We start from the raw sequence: 22025 nt of genomic DNA on the forward strand, positions 1-22025 counted from the left end.
CATCATTTAAAAAAATGTATTACACTTTTTTTAAAGAATCAAGTTATAAAGAAGAGTTTAAGTGATCTCCAAGCAAGCAGAGGAAGCTTTTCCAACATGTTTATAAAAATGGTGGCGTACGTAGTATGTCGCCAGAACTGCTTTGTAGGGAATGGTCTCTGCAGGAATGCCAATGTAAGCAAAGAGTCCCACAGAGTCCAAGTAGGAAGACCCAAGGAACAGTACCTGAATGAGGTCTTCTTCCGTGGTCTCATAGATGAGTTCATCATGGAGCTGCAACACCAAGTAACCTCCTTGCAGGTGCACCCCTCCTCCGCGCGCTGGACAGGAAGTGACATCATCCTTACACTACATGCTTCTGTGTGTGTGTGTGTGTCTTGCCTCGGTGTGTGTAACCTTTGTTTGTGCGGGTGTGTTACCTGAGTGTGGGTGTGTTGAGTGAGTGTATGGGTGTGTTACCTGAGTGAGTGTGTGTGTGTGTGTGTGTGTGTGTGTGTCTTGCCTCGGTGTGTGTAACCTTTGTTTGTGCGGGTGTGTTACCTGAGTGTGGGTGTGTTGAGTGAGTGTATGGGTGTGTTACCTGAGTGAGTGTGTGTGTGTTACCTCAGTGTTTATCTAAATGTGTGTTACCTGAGTGAGTGTGTGTTTCCTGAGTGTGTGTTACCTGAGTGAGTGTATGGGTGTTACCTCAGTATGTATCCAAATGTGTGTTACCTGAGTGAGTGAGTGAGTGAGTGAGTGTGTGTGTGTTTCCTGAGTGTGTGTTACCTGAGTGAGTGTATGGGTGTTACCAAAGTGTGTTCTAAATGTGTGTTACCTGAGTGTGTGTGGGTGTGTTACCTGAGTTTGTGTGGGTGTGTTACCTGCGTGAGTGTGTGTGTGTGTGTGTGTGTGTTGTGTGTGTGAATGTGTGTTACCTGAGTGACCGTGTGTGTTTGTGTGTTTCCTGAGTGTGTGTTACCTGAGTGAGTGTGTGTGTGACTGTGTGTTACCTGAGTGACCGTGTGTGTTTTTTGAGTGTGTTACCTGAATGAGTTTGTGTGTGTGAGTGTGTGCGTTACCTGGGTGAGTGTTACCTGAATGTGTGTTACCTGAGTGAGTGTGTATGTTACCTGAGTGAGTGTGTGTGTATCCTGAGTGAGTGTGTGTGTGTTACCTGAGTGTCTGTTACCTAAGTGAGTGTGTGTGATCTAAATGTGTGACCGTGTGTGTGTTTGTGTGTTTGCTGAGTATGTATCTGTGTGTGTTACCTGAGTGTGTGGTCCCTGAGTGAGTGTGTATCTTACCTGAGTGAGTGTGTGTGTATCCTGAGTGTGTGTGTGTGTGTTACCTGCGTGAGTGTGTGTGTGTGTGTGTGTGAATGTGTGTTACCTGAGTGACCGTGTGTGTTTGTGTGTTTCCTGAGTGTGTGTTACCTGAGTGAGTGTGTGTGTGACTGTGTGTTACCTGAGTGACCGTGTGTGTTTGTGTGTTTTTTGAGGGTGTTACCTGAATGAGTTTGTGTGTGTGAGTGTGTGTGTTACCTGACTGAATGTGTGCGTTACCTGGGTGAGTGTTACCTGAATGGGTGTTACCTGAGTGTGTGTGTGTTACCTGAGTGTCTGTTACCTAAGTGAGTGTGTGTGATCTAAATGTGTGACCGTGTGTGTGTGTTTGCTGAGTATGTATCTGTGTGTGTTACCTGAGTGTGTGGTCCCTGAGTGAGTGTGTATCTTACCTGAGTGTGTGTGTTACCTGCGTGAGTGTGTGTGTGTGTGTGTCTGTGTGAATGTGTGTTACCTGAGTGACCGTGTGTTTCCTGAGTGTGTGTTACCTGAGTGAGTGTGTGTGTGAATGTGTGTTACCTGAGTGACCGTGTGTGTTTGTGTTTTCTGAGTGTGCTACCTGAGTGAGTTTGTGTGTGAGTGTGTGTTACCTGACTGAATGTATGCGTTACCTGAGTGAGTGTTACCTGAAGGTATGTTACATGAGTAAGTGTGTATCTTTCCTGAGTGAGTGTGTGTATCCTGAGTGAGTGTGTGTGTGTTACCTGAGTGTCTGTTACCTGAGTGAGTGTGTGTTACCTGAGTGTCTGTTACCTGAGTGAGTGAGTGTGTGTGTGATCTAAATGTGTGACCGTGTGTGTGTTTGTGTGTTTCCTGAGTATGTATTTGTGTGTGGTCCCTGAGTGAGTGAGTGTGTGTGTGTTATCTGAATGTGTTATCTTAGTGTGTTTTTGTGTGTTACCTGAGTGTGTGGTCCCTGAGTGAGTGTCTGTTATCTGAATGTGTTATCTTAGTGTGTGTTTGTGTGTTACCTGAGTGTGTGGTCCCTGAGTGAGTGAGTGTGTGTGTGTGTTATCTGAATGTGTTTCCTGAGTGTGTGTTACCTCAGTGTGTATCTGAGTGTGTTACCTCAGTGTGTATCTGTGTGTGTTACCTGAGTGTGTGGTCCCTGAGTGAGTGTGTGTGTGTTTGTGTTATCTAAGTGTGTGTATCACCTGAGTGGTTATGCTGGTGAGAGAGAGGTGCAGTGGGGTAAGTGAGACGTAGTCTCCTGTGGATGTTGACAGTGGCCATCTTGACAATGTCTGCAGCAGATCCCTGCACTGTGGAGTTGACTGCCTGACGCTGTGCCTGTGAGAGGGTGAGTGGGTGGGTGACAATGACACGTCACAAAGTACTTTGACACATGCAAGAAGTGAAAAATCTCGTTACAACACACACTGTAGGAAGGAAGTGTTACAGGCGTTCACACAACAGGAAGTGTTACAGGCGTGAACACAATAGGTAGTACAACAGGAAATGTTACAGGCGTGCACACAATAGGTAGTACAACAGGAAATGTTACAGGCGTGAACACAATAGGTAGTACAACAAGAAATGTTACAGGCGTGCACACAACAGGAAGTTTTACAGGCGTGCACACAACAGGAAGTGTTACAGATGTGCACACAACAGGAAGTGTTACAGATGTGCACACAACAGGAAGTGTTACAGGCGTGCACACAACAGGAAGTGTTACAGGTGCGCGCACAACAGGAAGTGTTACATGGGCTTTCAGGTGAGGGTTGGCGTGTGTGATGGCAGGAAGGTATCTGCGACGTCCTGCCAGCGTGTGAACATAACCCTCCTTCATGCATTTCTTCACCGTGTCTCTGAGGAAGGAGTTGACCCCTACACCAACACACAAAGTAACATATGTCAACACACCTGGCAGTCTAACCTCTATTTCACACTAATTAACTAGCAAAAACAACATCCAGCATTCATGTTGGCATACTAAAATAAAAAAGAATATATATAATAATGGGTTCGATTTACATAGCGCTTTTCTAGGCACTCAAAGAGCTTCACAGACAAGTGAGAAGCCATCATTCATTCACACCTGGTGGTGGTAAGCTACTTTCATAGCCACAGCTGCCCTGGGGTAGACTTGACGGAAGCGTGGCTGCCAGTCTGCGCCTAAGGCCCCTCCGACCACCACCTATCATTCATCATTCATTCACCAGTGTGAGCGGCACCGGGGGAAAGGGTGAAGTGTCCTGCCCAAGGACACAACGGCAGTGATTTGGATGGTAAGAGCAAACCTGTAACCCGCAGGTATTTGGCACGGCCACTCTACCAACTACGCCATGCTGTAGTGTGTGTGTGTGTGTGTATATATATATATATATATATATATGTATATATATATACTGTATATATATATATATATATATGCATGTGTATATATATATTTATATATATACATACATATATGTAAAGTATTATTAATGTATATCAATCAATGTTAATTTATATAGCCCTAAATCACAAGTGTCTCAAAGGGCTGCTGCACAAACCACAACATCTTCGGTTCAGAGCCCACACTGAAAAAAGTCAGTGTTCAAAAACAAGAAATGTTATATACATACATATATAATTGTTATAAAATATATATGTAATAATAATAATTATATATAAATATTAATAATAATATATATTAAAATATATGTATATATACATAAAATATATTCATATTAATAATTTATATATATTATCAATAATAGTAGTATATATATTAATGATAATATATATATTCATTATCCATCCATCCATTTTCTATACATTCATTATAATATACCGTATCTATATTAATAAAATATGTCTTGGTAATAATAATATATATTTGAATAATGATATTTATATATATACAGCTATATATTATTATATATAATAATATATACATAAAGATATACATATATATATATATATATATAGCTATATATATATATATATATATATATATATATATATATATATAGTATATACATATTTCATTGTTATTATTTAAATATCTTATTTAAATATATACATTATTATTGATATATACTATAATGAATATATAGAATATGTATATATATATATATATAATATATATATGCATACACACATATTTCCATAATTAATAATAGTTGTTTCAATCCGAAAATGTATTTAAAACAATTTGCAAAAAAACATACATTTTAACAATTTAAAAAAAAAAAATTCAAAAATGATGAATCGATTTAGAACTGAATTTAATAAAAATTTAAATAATGATATATATACAGCTATATATTATTATATACAATAATATATATATAGAGATGTATATATATATATAGCTATATATATAGTATATATATATATTTCATTGATATTATTTAAATATCTTATTTAAATATATATTATTATTACTAATATATATATTATTTACATTATTATTATTAATATATATTATAATGAATATATAGAATATGTATGTATGTATGTATATATATATATATATATATATATATATATATATATATATGCACACACACATATATACATAATTAATAATAGTTGTTTCAATCTGAAAAAGTATTTAAAACAATTTGCAAAAAATATATACATTTTAACATTTTTTTTAAAACAATTTTCAAAAATGATGAATCGATTTAGGACTGAATTTAATAAAAATTGCAATTTGGAATTGATTTTCTGAGCTACAACACAGGTGGTACCACATGCATGTCACACTTGTACCTATTGATGACATCATCAAACAATGTCTACATAAAAGGTGTACCTAATGTAATGGCACATACCCTTGTATCTGGCCTTGAAGCTGTCAATGTAGCGAGCGGCGTCGTCCTCCTCCACGCCCATTTGTTCCCCCAAACACTTGGCGCCCATCCCGTAAATGATTCCATAGCAGATCTGCCACACAAACACATCAAATACTAATTTTGGCTTGTCGTGATCTCAATTGGGAACATTTGTGTTACCATGGCAATGGTATTCACCAACAAACCCAAAAATGGGCCAAATGAATAGGTACGGACCTTTAGTGTAACACGAGACAAACCGGCCAACGAACCCCAACATATTTTATACTGTCGGAAAAGTCAATTTTTCGCCTGTGGGTGTATTATAAATGGGGAACATTTCAAGTTACCATGGCGAAACTAATCACGATTTCACAAAAAAATGCACTAGTTGTTCTGCAAAAATGCGGCAATTGAATGGGTGTATATACCTATTTTGTCTAATACGAGTCAAACCGGCCAGCGAACCCCCACAAATGTTATACTGTCGGAAAAGTCCCCTTTTCGCCTATGGGTGTATTTTAAATTGGGAACATTTCAAGTTACCATGGTGACGCTAATTGTGATTTAACAAAAAATGCGCCAATTTTTTTGCAAAAATTGGTTAATTGAATGGGTACACCTATTTGGTCTAATACAAGACGAACCAGCCAACGAACCCCCACATATGTTATACCGTCGGAAAATTCCACTTTCCGCCAATGGGTGGTTTTAAATGGGAAACAATTCAAGTTACCACGGCGAAACTAATCACAATTTAACAAAAAAAATGCGCTAATTTTTTTGCAAAAATGTGCCAATTGAATGGGTACACCTTTTTTGTCTAATACGAGACCAACCGGCCAACGAACCCCCACATATGTACCGTCGAAAAAGTCCACTTTCCGCCTATCGGTGTATTTTAAATTGGGAACATTTTGTGTTACCATGGCAACACTATTCACCAACAAACTCAAAAGTGGGCCAAATGAATAGGTACGGACCTTTAGTCTAACACGAGACGAACCAGCCAACGAACCCCCACATATGTTATACCGTCGGAAATGTCCACTTTACCCCTATGGGTGATTTTAAATGGGGAACATTTCAAGTTACCATGGCGAAACTAATCACGATTTCACAAAAAAATGCACTAGTTGTTCTGCAAAAATGGGCCAATTGAATGGGTGTATATACCTATTTTGTCTAATACGAGTCGAACCGGCCAGCGAACCCCCACAAATGTTATACTGTCGCAAAAGTCCCCTTTTCGCCTATGGGTGTATTTTAAATTGGGAAAATTTCAAGTTACCATGGTGACACTAATTGTGATTTAACAAAAAATGCGCCAATTTTTTTGCAAAAATGGGCCAATTAAATGGGTACACCTATTTTGTCTAATACAAGACGAACCAGCCAACGAACCCCCACATATGTTATACCGTCGGAAAATTCCACTTTCCGCCAATGGGTGGTTTTAAATGGGAAACAATTCAAGTTACCACGGCGAAACTAATCACAATTTAACAAAAAAAATTGCTAATTTTTTGGCCGAAAATGGGCCAATTAAATGGGTACACCTTTTTTGTCTAATACGAGACCAACCGGCCAACGAACCCCTACATATGTACCGTCGAAAAAGTCCACTTTCCGTCTATCGGTGTATTTTAAATTGGGAACATTCTCTGTTACCATGGCAACGCTATTCACCAACAAACCCAAAAATGGGCCAAATGAATAGGTATGGACCTTTAGTGTAACACGAGACGAACCGGCCAACGAACCCCCACATATTTTATACCGTCGGAAAAGTCCACTTTTCGCCTATGAGTGTATTATAAATGGGGAACATTTCAAGTTACCATGGCAAAACTAATCACGATTTAACAAAAAAATGCGCAAATTTCTTTGGCGAAAATGGCCCAATAGAATGGGTACACCTATTTTGTCTAATACGAGACCAACCGTCCAATGAACCCCCACATATGTTATACCGTCGGAAAAGTCCACTTTTCACCTATGTGTGTTTTTAAATGGGAAAAAATTCAAGTTACCACGGCAAAACTAATCACGATTTCACAAAAAATGCACTAGTTCTGCAAAAATGGGCCAAATGAATGGGTGTATATACCGATTTTGTCTAATACGAGTCGAACCGGCCAGCGAACCCCCACAAATGTTATACTGTCGGAAAAGTCCCCTTTTCGCCTATGGGTGTATTTTAAATTGGGAACATTTCAAGTTACCATGGTGACACTAATTGTGATTTAACAAAAAATGCGCCAATTTTTTTGCAAAAATTGGTTAATTGAATGGGTACACCTATTTGGTCTAATACAAGACGAACCAGCCAACGAACCCCCACATATGTTATACCGTCGGAAAATTCCACTTTCCGCCAATGGGTGGTTTTAAATGGGAAACAATTCAAGTTACCACGGCGAAACTAATCACAATTTAACAAAAAAAATGCGCTAATTTTTTTGCAAAAATGTGCCAATTGAATGGGTACACCTTTTTTGTCTAATACGAGACCAACCGGCCAACAAACCCCCACATATGTACCGTCGAAAAAGTCCACTTTCCGCCTATCGGTGTATTTTAAATTGGGAACATTTTGTGTTACAATGGCAACGCTATTCACCAACAAACTCAAAAGTGGGCCAAATGAATAGGTACGGACCTTTAGTCTAACACTAGACGAACCAGCCAACGAACCCCCACATATGTTATACCGTCGGAAATGTCCACTTTACCCCTATGGGTGATTTTAAATGGGGAACATTTCAAGTTACCATGGCGAAACTAATCACGATTTCACAAAAAAATGCACTAGTTGTTCTGCAAAAATGGGCCAATTGAATGGGTGTATATACCTATTTTGTCTAATACGAGTCGAACCGGCCAGCGAACCCCCACAAATGTTATACTGTCGGAAAAGTCCCCTTTTCGCCTATGGGTGTATTTTAAATTGGGAAAATTTCAAGTTACCATGGTGACGCTAATTGTGATTTAACAAAAAATGCGCCAATTTTTTTGCAAAAATGGGCCAATTAAATGGGTACACCTATTTTGTCTAATACAAGACGAACCAGCCAACGAACCCCCACATATGTTATACCGTCGGAAAATTCCACTTTCCGCCAATGGGTGGTTTTAAATGGGAAACAATTCAAGTTACCACGGCGAAACTAATCACAATTTAACAAAAAAAATTGCTAATTTTTTGGCCGAAAATGGGCCAATTAAATGGGTACACCTTTTTTGTCTAATACGAGACCAACCGGCCAACGAACCCCTACATATGTACCGTCGAAAAAGTCCACTTTCCGTCTATCGGTGTATTTTAAATTGGGAACATTTTCTGTTACCATGGCAACGCTATTCACCAACAAACCCAAAAATGGGCCAAATGAATAGGTATGGACCTTTAGTGTAACACGAGACGAACCGGCCAACGAACCCCCACATATTTTATACCGTCGGAAAAGTCCACTTTTCGCCTATGAGTGTATTATAAATGGGGAACATTTCAAGTTACCATGGCAAAACTAATCACGATTTAACAAAAAAATGCGCAAATTTCTTTGGCGAAAATGGCCCAATAGAATGGGTACACCTATTTTGTCTAATACGAGACCAACCGTCCAATGAACCCCCACATATGTTATACCGTCGGAAAAGTCCACTTTTCACCTATGTGTGTTTTTAAATGGGAAAGAATTCAAGTTACCACGGCAAAACTAATCACGATTTCACAAAAAATGCACTAGTTCTGCAAAAATGGGCCAAATGAATGGGTGTATATACCGATTTTGTCTAATACGAGTCGAACCGGCCAGCGAACCCCCACAAATGTTATACTGTCGGAAAAGTCCCCTTTTCGCCTATGGGTGTATTTTAAATTGGGAAAATTTCAAGTTACCATGGTGACACTAATTGTGATTTAACAAAAAATGCACCAATTTTTTTGCAAAAATGGCCCATTTAAATGGGTACACCTATTTTGTCTAATACAAGACGAACCGGCCAACGAACCCCCAAATATGTTATACCGTCGGAAAATTCCACTTTCCGCCAATGGGTGGTTTTAGATGGGAAACAATTCAAGTTACCACGGCGAAACTAATCACGATTTAACAAAAAAAAATGCGCTAATTTTTTTGCAAAAATGTGCAAATTGAATGGGTACACCTTTTTTGTCTAATACGAGACCAACCGGCCAACGAACCCCCACACATGTACTGTCGAAAAAGTCCACTTTCCGCCTATCGGTGTATTTTAAATTGGGAACATTTTGTGTTACCATGGCAACGCTATTAACCAACAAACTCAAAAATGGGCCGAATGAATAGGTATGGACCTTTAGTGTAACACGAGACGAACCGGCCAACGAACCCCCACATATTTTATACCGTCGGAAAAGTCCACTTTTCGCCTATGGGTGTATTATAAATGGGGAACATTTCAAGTTACCATGGCGAAACTAATCACGATTTCACAAAAAAATGCACTAGTTGTTTTGCAAAAATAGGTCAATTGAATGGGTGTATATACCTATTTTGTCTAATACGAGTCAAACCGGCCAACGAACCCCTACAAATGTTATACCGTCGGAAAAGTCCCCTTTTCGCCTATGGGTGCATTTTAAATTGGGAAAATTTCAAGTTACCATTGTGATTCTAATTGTGATTTAACAAAAAAATGCGCCAATTTTTTTGCAAAAATGTGCCAATTGAATGGGTACACTTTTTTTGTCTAATACGAGACCAACCGGCCAACGAACCCCCACATATGTACCGTCGAAAAAGTCCACTTTCCGCCTATCGGTGTATTTTAAATTGGGAACATTTTGTGTTACCATGGCAACGCTATTCACCAACAAACCCAAAAACGGGCCTAATGAATAGGTACGGACCTTTTGTCTAACACGAGACGAACCGGCCAACGAAACCCCACATATGTTTTACCGTCGGAAAAGTCCACTTTTCGCCTATGTGTGTTTTTAAATGGGAAACAATTCAAGTTAACATGGCGAAACTAATCACGATTTAACAAAAAAATGCGCTAATTTTTTGGCAAAAATGGGCCAATTGAATGGGTACACCTATTTTGTCTAATACGAAAAGAACCGGCCAACGAACCCCCACATATGTTATACCGTCGGAAAAGTCCACTTTCTGCCTATGGGTGTATTTTAAATTGGGAACATTTCAAGTTACCATGGCGAAACTAATCACGATTTAACAAAAAAATGCGCCAATTTTTTGGCAAAATTGGGCCAATTGAATGAGTACACCTATTTTGTCTAATACGAGACGAACCGGCCAACGAACCCCCACACATGTACCGTCGAAAAAGTCCACTTTCCGCCTATCGGTGTATTTAAAATTGGGAACATTTTGTGTTACCATGGCAACGCTATTCACCAACAAACCCAAAAATGGGCCAAATGAATAGGTACGGACCTTTAGTGTAACACGAGACAAACCGGCCAACGAACCCCCACATATTTTATACCTTCGGAAAAGTCCACTTTACGCCTATGGGTGATTTTAAATGGGGAACATTTCAAGTTACCATGGCGAAACTAATCACGATTTCACAAAAAAATGCACTAGTTGTTTTGCAAAAATGGGCCAATTGAATGGGTGTATACACCTATTTTGTCTAATACGAGACCAACCGGCCAACGAACCCCTACATATGTACCGTCGGAAAAGTCCACTTCCCGCCTATCGGTGTATTTTAAATTGGGAACATTTTGTGTTACCATGGCAACGCTATTCACCAACAAACCCAAAAATGGGCCAAATGAATAGGTACGGACCTTTAGTGTAACACGAGACAAACCGGCCAACGAACCCCCACATATTTTATACCTTCGGAAAAGTCCACTTTACGCCTATGGGTGATTTTAAATGGGGAACATTTCAAGTTACCATGGCGAAACTAATCACGATTTCACAAAAAAATGCACTAGTTGTTTTGCAAAAATGGGCCAATTGAATGGGTGTATACACCTATTTTGTCTAATACGAGACCAACCGGCCAACGAACCCCTACATATGTACCGTCGGAAAAGTCCACTTCCCGCCTATCGGTGTATTTTAAATTGGGAACATTTTGTGTTACCATGGCAACGCTATTCACCAACAAACCCAAAAATGGGCCAAATGAATAGGTATGGACCTTTAGTCTAACACGAGACGAACAGGCCAACGAACCCCCACATATGTTATACCGTCGGAAAAGTCCACTTTCTGCCTATGGGTGTATTTTAAATTGGGTACATTTCAAGTTACCATGGCGAAACTAATCACGATTTGACAAAAAAATGCACCAATTTTTTGGCAAAAATGGGCCAATTGAATGGGTACACCTATTTTGGCTAATACGAGACGAACCGGCCAACGAACCCCCGCATATGCTATACCGTCGGAAAAGTCCACTTTTCGCCTATGTGTGTTTTTAAATGGGAAACAATTCAAGTTACCACGGCAAAACTAATCACGATTTAACAAAAAAATGCGGACATTTTTTTGGCGAAAATGGGCCAATTGAATGGGTACACCTATTTTGTCTAATACGAGACCAACCGTCCAACGAACCCCCACAAATCTTATACCGTCAGAAAAGTCCACTATTCACCTATGTGTGTTTTTAAATGGGAAAGAATTCAAGTTACCACGGCAAAACTAATCACGATTTAACAAAAAAATGCGCAAATTTTTTGGGCGAAAATGGGCCAATTGAATGGGTATACCTATTTTGTCTAATACAAAACGAACTGGCCAACGAACCCCCACATATGTTATACTGTCTCAAAAGTCCACTTTCCACCTATGGGTGATTTTAAATTGGGAACATTTCAAGTTACCATGGCGAAACTAAGTACGATTTAACAAAAAAATGCGCCAATTTTCGGGCAAAAATGGGCCAATTGTATGGGTACACCTATTTCGTCTAATACGAGACGAACCAGCCAACGAACCCCCATATATGTTATACCGTCTGAGAGGTCTCGTTTGTGCCGATGGGTGTATTTTAAATTAGGAACATTTTGTGTTACCATGGCAACGCTATTGACCAACAAACCCAAAAATGGGCCAAATGAATAGATATGGACCTTTAGTGTAACACGAGACGAACCGGCCAACGAACCCCCACATATTTTATACCGTCGGAAAAGTCCACTTTTCGCCTATGGGTGTATTATAAATGGGGAACATTTCAAGTTACCATGGCGAAACTAATCACGATTTCACAAAAAAAATGCAATAGTTGTTTTGCAAAAATTTGTCAATTGAATGGGTGTATGTACCTATTTTGTGTAATACGAGTCAAACCGGCCAACGAACCCCTACAAATGTTATACCGTCGGAAAAGTCCCCTTTTCGCCCATGGGTGTATTTTAAATTGGGAAAATTCCAAGTTACCATGGTGATTCTAATTGTGATTTAACAAAAAAATGCGCCGATTTTTTTGCAAAAATGGGCCAATTGAATGGGTACACCTATTTTGTCTAATACAAGACGAACCGGCCAACGAACCCCCACATATGTTATACCGTCGGAAAATTCCACTTTCCGCCAATGGGTGGTTTTAAATGGGAAACAATTCAAGTTATCACGGCGAAACTAATTACAATTTAACAAAAAAATGCGCTAATTTTTTTGCAAAAATGGGCCAATTGAATGGGTACACCTTTTTTGTCTAATACGAGACCAACCGCCCAACGAACCCCCACATATGTACCGTCGAAAAAGTCCACTTCCCGCCTATCGGTGTATTTTAAATTGGGAACATTTTGTGTTACCATGGCAACGCTATTCACCAACAAACCCAAAAGTGGGCCAAATGAATAGGTACGGACCTTTAGTCTAACACGAGACGAACTGGCCAACGAACCCCCACATATGTTATACCGTCGGAAATGTCCACTTTACGCCTATGGGTGTATTTTAAATGGGGAACATTTCAAATTACCATGGCAAAAATAATCACGATATAACAAAAAAATGCGCAATTGTTTTTGCAAAAATGGGCCAATTTAATGGGTTCACCTATTTTGTCTAATACGAGACGAACCGGCCAACGAACCCCCATATATGTTATACCATCGGAAAGGTCTTGTTTGCGCCAATAGGCATATTTTAAATTGGTAACATTTCACGTTACTATGGCGACACTATTCAAGAATATACAAAAACATGGGCCAATTGAATGGGAACGCACATTTATAAAGACGAATATTTCCAGCAGACCTGCGAGATTACCTTCTCTTGTAGCTCAGCTATACTTTCATGTAGCTTGGTGCTTAGCGTCTCATTTTGTTTACACACTTGTCTACTTTAATCCTGGCTAATAAGTTTTGATGTCCAATGTTTGGTTTTGGCAGGATGGCCATTGGAGTGAGGCGAGTGCCATCGGCCCGGCCTTTATCCATGAAAGCGGATGGCAACACTAATTAGAATTCTATTTAAAGTTGAGTGTTTACTAATTGAATTGAATAATTATGTTATTAATCGTTATTTCAATCTAAGTCAAAATAATTATGATTTCCAGCTCTACGTGAGCGTCAGGGTGTGTGGGTGTTCGGCAGGTTGCCTACAGCCACAGCAGTCACTTCCCTTTAACTGTTATTATTAGCGTACACAGGAAATGGCGTCCATGTTTGCACCTGTTTGGCTTGTTGCCGTAGCTCGTTGCTGACAGTCTCGGGGTCCACGCTCTTCCACTCAGCGGCGATGCAGCGAAAGACGTCGGCCCCCCCGTTGAGCACCTGTTGCCCACAGACGCACGTGAGGCGGGTGGCAAAGGTCTTACACGGTCACGTGACCTACTGACCTGCAGCAGCCGGCGGTCTTTGGACAGGTGAGCCAGGACCCTCAGCTCCAGCTGGGAGTAGTCGGCCGCTAACATCATCCCACCTGCGGCAAACGGGACAAGAAGGCGTGAGACAAACGAGGTCCATGGTGAGTCCACAAAGACGACGCCCACCTGAGAAAGGGACAAAGGCGTGTCTCATGCTGACAGAGAAAGACGGGCCTTGACTCGGAACCACGGGGCATCTCTTCTTCCTGCCACACCATGACGTTTACTCACAAAGGCAAGGATGTTTGCAAACTTGATCACGTACCCTTGTTTGCCTATGTGGCGGCCATCTTGCGACGGCGGGCTCTCCCCCGCAAGTGTCGCCGTGCAAATGTCAAAATCTTTGGGGACATTCTGAATGTTGGGCTCTGTGAAGCTCACACGACCTGAACACAATTATGCAAATGGGTCTTCTCTGGTCCACTAAGGTCTGTGGTGAGTATTAGGACCCTCCCTCTTAGCAAGTTAAGTAAGTAATACAAGGCGTTAAAGAATCAAAATATCAATTGAAATTATCTAAAAGGTGTTAAATAAAAGTAATACATTTTTTTGTTTTGGGATATTTTTTACTTTCAACACTTAAATCTCAGCTTAACTTCAGAACTTATTGATTATACATTTTTACAATTTTTCTATGTTTTTTGTTTATTTTATGCAGTTTTTGTCAGAGAAAACATATTTCTTATGGCAAAACACAATATATGCTATATTTCCCCAAAATTTCTTTCAAAGTGGAATATTTGATGTAAAGTAATAAATAGTTCAATAATTCAAAACAACCGTGATTTTGATTTATTATTATTTTGGAGTAAAGACAGTTAAAAAAAAAAAATCGTACAAAAATTCTCCAAAAGGCATTATAAATGTTACTTTTTTAAAAACTTTCATTGCTTGAATTTCTATATCAACTTCAGACCCAAAAATTCTTTCTTTCTTTCTTTCTTAGTTCATGAACATGAACACACTTATAACATACGTCAAACAATCCCATATCATTTCACATCACATCATGTCCGAAAAGGAGAAGGAAGAAGCAAACCTTATTTAATCCTACCTCTTTCCCACGTCAGAGCGTCTACAATTATATACACTCATCCACTGACCTCTTTTACAGTAAAATGACATCCGTGAATGAGTAATACAACATTTTTGTAATATGTAATTAATAACTCAGTCATTATTAACATACTGAGATGAAGAATATCTTATTTTCAATAGGGTTGAAGGTGTTTCTCATAATTCTTCTTTGTACTTTGTAAGCACTATTAATTTGAACAGCCTCTTAAAGTGGATTATATCAGTACAATGTTTAACTTCTTTACCTAATCCATTCCATAATTTAATTCCACATAATGATATGCTAAAGGTTTTAAGTGTTGTACGTGCATACAAATGTTTTAAATTAGATTTTCCTCTAAGGTTATATTTCTCCTCTTTAGTTGAGAAGAATTGTTGTACATTCTTTGGTAGCACGTTATAATTTGCAATGTACATAATTTTTGCTGTTTGCAATCTTACCAGATCATCGAACTTTAATATTTTTGACTCAATAAATAAAGGGTTTGTATGTTCTTTATATCCAACATTATGTATTATTCTAATTGATCTTTTTTGTAACACAATTAACAAATGTAGCGCACATTTGTAGTTGTTTCCCCATATTTCTGCACAAAAACTCAGATATGGTAACACTAGCGAGCAGTAGAGAATATAAAGGGATTTTTGGCCCAGGACGTATTTTGCTTTATTCATTTTTGACATTTTTTTTGCCACCTTATGTTGTATGTTTTGTATATGAGATTTCCAGTTAATTTTATCATCCATTAATACTCGCAAAAATCTGGTTTCTTTTACCCTTTCAATATCTACTCCGTCTATTTGTATTCGTGTCTGATGCTCTTTTCTACTGTTACCAAATAGCATTATTTTAGTTTTACTGAGATTCAAAGATAGTCTGTTTTTATCAAACCATTTTTTAATTTGTTCATTTCTTTCAGACTTTATTATGTTTCTTTTTTTGTTTATTTCATGCAGTTTTTGGTCATCGAAAACTTAATTTTATGGCAAAACACAAAAAATGCAATATTTTCCCTGACATTTTTTTCAAAGTGGAATATTTAATGTGAAATAATCGGAGACTTAAAAAGGCAAATCATTTTTAACATTGATTTTGATTCATTATTTTTTAACAATGGCAGCTTAAAAAAATATATTAACATTCTCTAAAAGGTGTTAAATAATAAAAATATATATACAAATTATCTAAAAGGTGTTGAATAATAAAAAATATATATATTAAAATTGTCTAAAATTAAATAAAAGTCCCACCTTGTTGTTGTTTTTTTCAACACTTAAATCTCCAGCTTAACTTCAGATATTTTCGATTAGAGTTTTTTACCATTTTTCTATATTTTTGTTTGTTTTATGCAGTTTTTGTCATGGAAAACTCTTTTCTTGGTAAAAACACAAAAAATTTAATACTTATGTCTCCCAGAATTTTGACACTTGTGGATGTTGAGCAGAGGGTGGTGAGGAGGTCAGAGACTTCAGAAATGAAAGTTGCGGGGGGTTTTTTTTGGGTGGTCGGTAAATGAAGAGCAGGTTCATGGAAAAGGGGGGGTTACAGTTAAATCATTTTATGCTAGCTTTTCAGCTAAATTTGTATGCTTAATCCTAAAAATCATAATTTTTAATACTTGCTGCCATATTGGAAGTAGGCTAATGTCTTTTTATACTAGCATGCTAACATCTGTTCAGCTAATTTTAAACATATAAACCTACACCCCGCCTTCCGCCCGATTGTAGCTGAGATAGGCGCCAGCGCCCCCCGCGACCCCGAAAGGGAATAAGCGGTGGGAAATGGATGGATGGATGGAACCTAAAAAAAAAAAAATTATTAGTTTTGATACATGGTGCTATCTTGGAAGTGTGCTATTGTCTCTTACATTACAATACTAAGGATTTATTCTAGCTAATTTTGTATGTTTAAACCTAAAAAGTAAAACATGTTTTTTGCTACTTGGTGCCATCTTGGAAGTATGCTACATATTTTATGCTAGCTTTTCAGCTAATTTTGTATGTTTAAACCTAAAAATATTACTTTTTAATACTTGCCGCCATATTGGAAGTAGGCTAATGTCTTTTTAAACTAGCATGCTAACATCTTATGCTAACTTTTAAGCTATTTGTTCATGTTTAAACCTAAAAAAAATATCACTTTAATACTTGGCATCATATGGGAAGTATGCTAACATATCTTATATTAGCCCGCTAATGTATTATTGTGGAGGGGGACGTGGCCCGCGGGCCTGCCGCAGATAGGTGTGTGCCAGGACCGGCCTCGAAAACAGCGACAGGTGAGCGGATGGCCCAGGTGGGCCTTGTTATCCAATCACCGGACGCTTTTATTAGCAGCAGCCGGGTTGAAACACGCGGTTGGAGCTGAAGTGAGAGACAGAGAGAGACACGAACGCAGACAGGATCCGGACTCTTGAGGCAGTGTGCGGTGGTCTGAGGAACCCACTGGAGGCCAACCTCGACAATAATGCCAGTGTTTCTTTGCTAACTTTGTTTGTTTACACCTACAAACAGTCCATTTTAATATTTCCTCTTACCTGGACACCTTTTTTTTTTGTCCTGTCCAGCTTCTCAGGCAAATCATATACAGTGGGGCAAAAAATTATTTAGTCAGCCACCGATTGTGCAAGTTGTCCCACTTAAAATGATGACAGAGGTCTGTAATTTTCATCATAGGTACACTTCAACTGTGAGAGACAGAATGTGAAAAATCCAGGAATTCACATTGTAGGAATTTTAAAGAATTTATTTGTAAATTATGGTGGAAAATAAGTATTTGGTCAATAACAAAATTCAACTCAATACTTTGTAATATAACCTTTGTTAGCAAAAACAGGTCAAACGATTACTATTTGCTTTACCAGGTTTGCACACACAGTAGCTGGTATTTTGGTCCATTCCTCTATGCAGATCTTCTCGAGAGCAGTGATGTTTTGGGGCTGTCGCCGAGCAACACAGACTTTAAACTCCCTCCACAGATTTTGTATGGGGTTGAGTTATGGAGACTGGCTAGGCCACTCCAGGACTTTCAAATGCTTCTTACGGAGCCATTCCTACGTTGCCCGGGCGGTGTGTTTGGGATCATTGTTATGCTGGAAGACCCAGCCACGTTTCATCTTCAAAGCTCTCACTGATGGAAGGTTTTCTCAAAATCTCACGATACATGGCCCCATTCATTCTTTCCTTAACACGGATCAGTCGTCCTGTCCCTTTAGCAGAAAAACAGCCCCAAAGCATGATGTTTCCACCTCCATGCTTCGCAGTAGGTATGGTGTTCTTGGGATGCAACTCAGTATTCTTCCTCCAAACACGACAAGTTGAGTTTATACCAAAAAGTTATATTTTGGTTTCATCTGACCACATGACATTCTCCCAATCCTCTGCTGTATCATCCATGTGCTCTCTGGCAAACTTCGGACGGGCCTGGACATGCACTGGCTTAAGCAGGAGGACACGTCTGGCACTGCAGGATTTGATTCCCTGTCGGCGTAGTGTGTTATTGATGGTAACCTTTGTTCCTTTGGTCCGAGCTCTCTGCAGGTCATTCACCAGGTCCCCCCTTGTGGTTCTGGGATTTTTGCTCACTGTTCTCATGATCATTTTGACCCTACGGGATGAAATCTTGCGTGGAGCCCCAGATCGAGGGAGATTATCAGTGGTCTTGTATGTCTTCCATTTTCTGATATTTGCTCAGACAGTTGATTTTTTTATACCAAGCTGCTTGCCTATTGTAGATTCACTTTTCCCAGTCTGGTGCAGGTCTAATATTCTTTTCCTGGTGTCCTTCGACGGCTCTTTGGTCTTGGCCATAGTGGAGTTTGGAGTCTGACTGTTTGAGGCTGTGGACAGGTGTCTTTTATACAGATAACGAGTTTAAACAGGTTCCAATAATACAGGTAACGAGTGGAGGACAAAAGAGCTTCTTAAAGAAGAAGTTACAGGTCTTCGAGAGCCAGAGATCTTCCTTGTTTGAAGTGACCAAATACTTATTTTCCACCATAATTTACAAATAAAATCTTTAAAATTCTTACAATGTGAATTCCTGGATTTTTTTTCACATTCTGTCTCACAGTTGAAGTGTACCTATGATGAAAATTACAGACCTCTGTCATCATTTTAAGTGGGAGAACTTGCACAATCGGTGGCTGACTAAATATTTTTTTGCCCCACTGCCTGGAGACCTTTACAATGCGCGAATGGGAGCTAGCTTGGCAGCAGGCCCATAAAAAAGTCTAACGAACCTGAATGCGTGACATTGGGTGGTGTACCTGTAGCCGTGTGTGTCTGGGCTACGGGGTAGATCCTGTCCATGGCCAGTCTGGTGTGGTGCTGCTTCTCTCTTTGCAGCGGGAACACCACCTTAGTCAAGGCATTGGTGATCCTCCTCCATTCCAGGATCACGCCAGGGAGCGGGTGGAAAGGGCGGAGCTTCTCCAGAACATCCTGACAACATGTCGGTCACTTTAAAAAACAGGAAGTGGGCGTCAGCGAGCGGCTCACCTTGGTAGTGCTGAACTGCTTTCCCAGCCGGACTCTGCCGCCGCCTCTGCGGGTGTAGCCCAGGGTCTTCTTGCTCCTGGGCGCCCCCTTGTCACCGTTTAGAGGCAGGTGGAGTTCCAAGAACAGAACCTACAGGAGTCGGCACACATAAGCAGGGGCGCCGGGCGGTCCTCACTTTTTCCACTCAAGATTTCAAAACATGCCTTTGGATATTTCTCATTTTCAAAACTAACAAAATATAGAATTTTTTTTTTATCTTTGAGCTTAAACTTTAATGTTGACAATAAGCAATATGGATCTATTTTTAAATTCTAGATCAACTTTGATATAAAGTTGTATTTATAATTTTCTATGTCTTTTTTGTCACAGAAAAGCAATTTTTTAATGGCAAAAACACAAAAAATGCAATAATTTCCCCAACATTTTTTTAAAAGTGGAATATTTAATGTGATGTAATCGGAGACTTAAATAAGTCTAAAATTCATTAAAACTTTGATTTTGATTCATTATTATTTTTTGAACAAAGACAGTTAAAAAAAAACAATAAAATAAACTTAAGTGTTAAAATTAAGTCATACTTTGTTTTTTGTTTTTTTACTTTCAACACTTAAAGCTCAACTTCAGATTAATGCTTTGATTATTTTATGTGCTCATTTTGTCACATAAAACTTAGTCTTTGTATGGCAAAAACACAAAATATGCAGTATTTTCCCCCAAAAATATTTAAAATTTAAATATTATACGTGATTTTTTTTTTAGCTTTCAATCTTCAATCTCCTGCTGTTTTACCCGTCGATTTGAAAATGTTTTTTTAATTCCGTTTGTTTTATGCTGTTTTTGTCATCGAAAACTTCTTTTTATGAAAAAAAAAAAATCACAAAAAATGCAATATTTTCCCCCAAAAATATTTCAAATTTAAATATTTTATGTGATATTTTTTTTTTAGCTTTCAATCTACAGTCTCGTTCAGTTTTACCCGTCGATTGTACATATTTTTTCTTTTAAAATTTTTCTATGATTTTTGTTTGTTTTATGCTGTTTTTGTGATAGAAAACTTGTTTTTTATGGCAAAATCACAAAAAAGGCAATAATTTCCCCAACACTTCTTTCAAAGTGGAAGATTCGATGTGAAGTAATTGAAGCCTTAAATAGGTCAATAATTCATAACATTGTTTTTGATGAATTATTATTTTTGAGCAAAAACAGTTAAAAACTCCCAATAAAATTGTCATAAAAGCATTTAAATGTCACTTTTTTAAAAACTTTCATACTTAAAACTTTAGATCAACCTCAGATCAAACCGTTGATTATAAGTGTGTATCAATTTTTTATACATTTTTTGCCATTTTTTGTCATAGAAAACGTATTTTTTATGGCAAAAACACAAAAAATGCATTATTTTCCCCAACGTTTTTTTCAAAGTGCAATATTTGATGTGAAGTAAAGAGAGAATTCATAACAACATTAATTTAGATACATAATTTTTTTTTAACAATGGCAGCTTAAAAAAAATCAATAACAATTCTCTAAAAGGTGTTGAATAAAAAACACAAATTTATTACAATTCTCTAAAAGGTGTTGAATAATAACACAAATTTATTACAATTCTGTAAAAGGTGTTAAACAAAAGTAATATAGTTTTGTTTACTTTCAACACTTAAATCTCAGTTAAACTTTGGATTTTTTATCGATTATGAGTTTTTACAATTTTTCTATGTTTTATGTATGTTTTATGCAGTTTTTGTCACCCAAAAATTATTTTTCATGGCAAAAACACAAAAATTGCAATATTTTCCTCCAAATTTCTTTCAAAGTGGAACATTTCAAGTGATGTAATGGTAGCCTTAAATAGGTCAATAAATCATAACAACATTGATTTTGATTCATTATTATTGTTGAGCAAAGACAATTAAACCCCCCCCACTAAAATTTACTTTTTAAAAATCTTTCATTGCTTACATTTTTAGATCAACTTCAGATCCAACCCTTGAGTGTAAGTCTTTATCGATTTTTCTTTTTTTGTTTGTTTTATGACATTTTTGTCATAGAAAACTTATTTTTATTGCAAAAACACAAAAAATGCAATATTTTCCCCAACATTTTTTTCAAAGTGGAATATTTGATGTGAAGTAAAGGGAAACTTAAACAGGTCAATCATTCATAAAATTGGCTTTGAGTACATTTTATTTTTATTTTAACAATGGCAGCTTAAAAACATCTATTAAAATTCTCTAATAGGCGTTAAAAAACAAAAATATCAATTGAAATTCTCTAAAAGGTTTAAATAAAAGTGATAAATTGGGTTTTTTTTGTTTATTTATTTTACTTTCAACACAAATCTCAGCTAAACAACAGATATTTTCATCAATTCAAATTTTTAAAATTTTAAATAAAACTAAATAAAACTTAGTTTCTTATGGCAAAAACAAAATATGCAGTACTTTCCCCCAAAAATATCTAAAATTGAAATATTTTATACGATTTTTTTTTTTAGCTCATC

At 37.9% G+C, this 22025-nt stretch overlaps 1 protein-coding gene across 1 annotated transcript in view; it reads right to left on the reverse strand.

Annotated features, from left to right (window-relative positions):
* The window catches only part of LOC133556689 (DNA polymerase theta-like), a 45826-nt gene that overhangs the window by 8054 nt on the left and 15747 nt on the right, over nt 1-22025 (reverse strand). The window contains exons 7-16 of the mRNA XM_061906848.1: nt 19526-19654; nt 19294-19468; nt 14214-14334; nt 14075-14154; nt 13922-14004; nt 13755-13856; nt 5093-5204; nt 3031-3155; nt 2480-2615; nt 226-320 (exon numbers count right to left, since the gene is read on the reverse strand). Coding sequence (XP_061762832.1) covers nt 226-320; nt 2480-2615; nt 3031-3155; nt 5093-5204; nt 13755-13856; nt 13922-14004; nt 14075-14154; nt 14214-14334; nt 19294-19468; nt 19526-19654 — 1158 coding nt within the window. The remainder of the gene's footprint in view (nt 1-225; nt 321-2479; nt 2616-3030; nt 3156-5092; nt 5205-13754; nt 13857-13921; nt 14005-14074; nt 14155-14213; nt 14335-19293; nt 19469-19525; nt 19655-22025) is intronic.

Source organism: Nerophis ophidion, linkage group LG01, assembly GCF_033978795.1.
Source record: "Nerophis ophidion isolate RoL-2023_Sa linkage group LG01, RoL_Noph_v1.0, whole genome shotgun sequence".
Classification (NCBI taxonomy): Eukaryota; Metazoa; Chordata; class Actinopteri; order Syngnathiformes; family Syngnathidae; genus Nerophis; species Nerophis ophidion.